At 33.8% G+C, this 2,884-nt stretch overlaps 2 protein-coding genes across 2 annotated transcripts; both read left to right on the top strand.

The window, feature by feature from the left end:
* Positions 1-121: 121 nt before the first annotated feature.
* Positions 122-805, top strand: LOC112467643. The gene is made up of 2 exons (XM_025036335.1): positions 122-431; positions 517-805. The coding sequence occupies exons 1-2, from the start codon at positions 163-165 to the stop codon at positions 803-805; spliced, it is 558 nt and encodes a 185-aa protein (XP_024892103.1). The 5' UTR covers positions 122-162.
* On the top strand, positions 663-1,605 carry LOC112467644 (protein ALP1-like). The gene has a single exon (XM_025036336.1). It carries the CDS (start codon positions 811-813, stop codon positions 1,516-1,518), a length of 708 nt encoding a protein of 235 aa, XP_024892104.1. The 5' UTR covers positions 663-810; the 3' UTR covers positions 1,519-1,605.
* The last annotated feature ends 1,279 nt before the right edge of the window (positions 1,606-2,884 follow it).

Genomic DNA, 2,884 nt, shown 5'->3' with positions numbered 1-2,884 from the left:
CCCCTCCCCCTCCCCCCGAGGCCCTCCCCGCCTGCGCCCCCCCCGCCCGCGGTTCCCCCCCGCCTTTCACCCCCCTCGTTGCTCCCTAGTTAGAACAAACGTAGCTTACCTACTGCAATGGATAATGAGGAAAAAATATTCATACATGCATTATTAATTCTAATGCTTGGTATATACATTGTAAAGAAACGAATATCTTTTCGTTGGGTCAATCGACAATATTGGGTACGACCAATCAATGTGAGACGCCCTGATCAAGGAGACTTTAATCACTTACTGCAAGAGGTGAAAAATGATCCATTTATGTTTTTTCGCAACACAAGAATGTTTTTATGCATCTTTAATCAACTGCTGGAAATGATGACACCATTTTTGGTAAAGAAAAGTCATCGGGCATTGATACCCGAACAACGCCTTGCTTTAACTCTAAGGTATGTATTTATTTCAGTGATAATATGTTATGTAAAGAAGTATTAAATTAACCAATTAAATTTTTTTGTATTTTTGTTATATCAGATTCCTTGCTACAGGAGATCAAGTTCTATCAATCGCTTTAGCATATCGCATTGGGGAGTCGACGGCACATAAAGTAATAAAGGAGACTTGTGCTGCAATTATAAGAGTATTATGCCCTTATATTTGCCATCTCCTGCAGAAGAAGATTGGATTAAAGTATGTGAAGAATTTTGGACAACTTGGAACCTACCAAACTGTTGTGGTGCAGTTGACGGGAAGCACGTACAAATACAAGCTCCGCCAAATTCTGGGAGCTTGTACTTCAACTACAAAAAAACTTTCAGTATAATATTAATGGCGGCATGTGATCACAATTATAAATTTACAGTAGTAGATGTTGGAGCATATGGCAGCAACAGTGATGGCGGAGTTTTGTCAAGATCGGAGTTTGGCAAAGCTCTACACAATGGTAATCTGAATTTACCAAAAGGTGAAGCCAATTTGCCTGGAAGTAGAACAAGGACGCCATGTTTCTTCGTTGGAGATGAGGCATTTCAACTAACACAAAATGTGATGAGGCCATATCCAGGTCGCAATTTAAATGTAAAAAAGAAAATCTTTAATTATAGATTATCACGAGCTAGGAGGGTTATAGAGAATACATTCGGGATTCTTGTCTCACGCTGGAGAATTTTAAGAAAATCTATTACTTTACATCCTGAAAATGTCGACAAGATCATATTAGCAACGATATGTCTCCACAATTTTTTAAAAACTGTGAACGATTTGAGGCCAGCAGAACACAGAATTTATTGTCCTCCCAATTTCGTCGATACTGAGCAAGAGGATGGCACTATTATTAGTGGAGGCTGGAGAAGTGAATGTTCTACAAGTAACGTAGTAGAAATTGAACGTATTAGAGCAATCAATGCTCGTCGTTCAACCACACTGGCATACAAGCAACGAGATGAAATAGCAGATTATTTGCTAACTCCTGAGGGTGAAGTTTTATGGCAATACGAGTACATTAATAGAGGTTTCAACAGTCCAGATTTCCATTGAGCCAAGAAGTTACTTTTATTCGCATTTGTTAAAAGATTAATTACTTTTATTTGGAATTTTTTATTGTATACATTTCTATGACGTTTATTTTGCATTTATAGTTAATTACAACACGTTTGTTGGTACTTATTAAAAAGAAGAAATCAAAATACAGTGATTTGCTCAAGAGTGACAATAATATGTGTATTCTAGAAATAGAGTTAAATATCAGCTAATATAAGATCGGTCTCTGTCATTTATTAATAAATAAATAAGGTTATTAAAATGCATTTGATTACTTTTATTTGTATTTGTTGTATACATTCCTGCCAGTACAAAAACTACAAAGTAAAATAATTTTTTGTGTTGGAGCGTTTGGCAGCAACACAGAACGAAAACAACGTTTTCTGCTGAATAAAATGTTATTACAAAAAATATGCAGGCATGTATTTTTCAGGTAAAAATGAACTAAAAGATTAATTGTACGATTAATATAAGAGTAATATAAGAATAATATAAGATTATTTTTAAAAAATATTTTATAATATCAGAAGAACAAAAGTAACACAGTAAGATCTTATATTATTATAAAATAAAAAACAAAGTTATGCGGCTATATCCTAACCTAATGGTTTCCATAAGATTTCTATAATCGCTTGCTTTTGTCTCGATTTTTCGGATTCAAACATTCTTTCCAATTCCGTTGCTACTAACAAACCAAAACTTTTATCAGGTGTTAAATCATTAAGATTCCAACCCCTTTGCTGAGATGGTTCTGCATTAGTCACACGTTTTTGAAGACTATCCTATTGAAGACTATTAAAGACACGTACCTATGTGGATACCTTTAAAAAATATAAATTTATGGAAATAAACGTTTGGATACTATAGCTAAAGTAAATATATAATTAAAGTTTCAAACTACAAAAAAATATTTTTATCTTCGATTTTAATTCGATTTATACTTATAAATAATAATTAAAGGTGTCCAAATATAGATACGTGTCCAGGTATTGGTACTTCTACCTTAAATTCTGTCTCTAATTGCATGAATATATCGTCAGGCTAACAATGGTAGTACATTCTCAAGATTAGTGTTTGATACCTTTAAAGCCTGAGATGGACTTGAGGACAATGAATGCGGAAAAGAGTCGTTTGGGTTTGTACTTAAAACTGTTTGAGGCAATGAAATGTTGCTCCTGCTTATGTTGATCCTATCAGGAAGAGAAGATGTACTTGATGCATCCATTAATTGCTTCTTGGCAGCAGACACGTTCGTATATGATCTACAAAACATTAATTAATACAGTGTAATATAAGTAAACTGTATTATATATATGTATGTATTATATATATTATTTACCATATAGTCTATATTAATCAAACT

The sequence above is a fragment of the Temnothorax curvispinosus genome, unplaced genomic scaffold, assembly GCF_003070985.1.
Source record: "Temnothorax curvispinosus isolate PA1 unplaced genomic scaffold, ASM307098v1 QBEX01017701.1, whole genome shotgun sequence".
Classification (NCBI taxonomy): domain Eukaryota; kingdom Metazoa; phylum Arthropoda; class Insecta; order Hymenoptera; family Formicidae; genus Temnothorax; species Temnothorax curvispinosus.
Note: the sequence above shows the minus strand (reverse complement) of the source record. Positions and strands in the feature narration are given on the sequence as shown.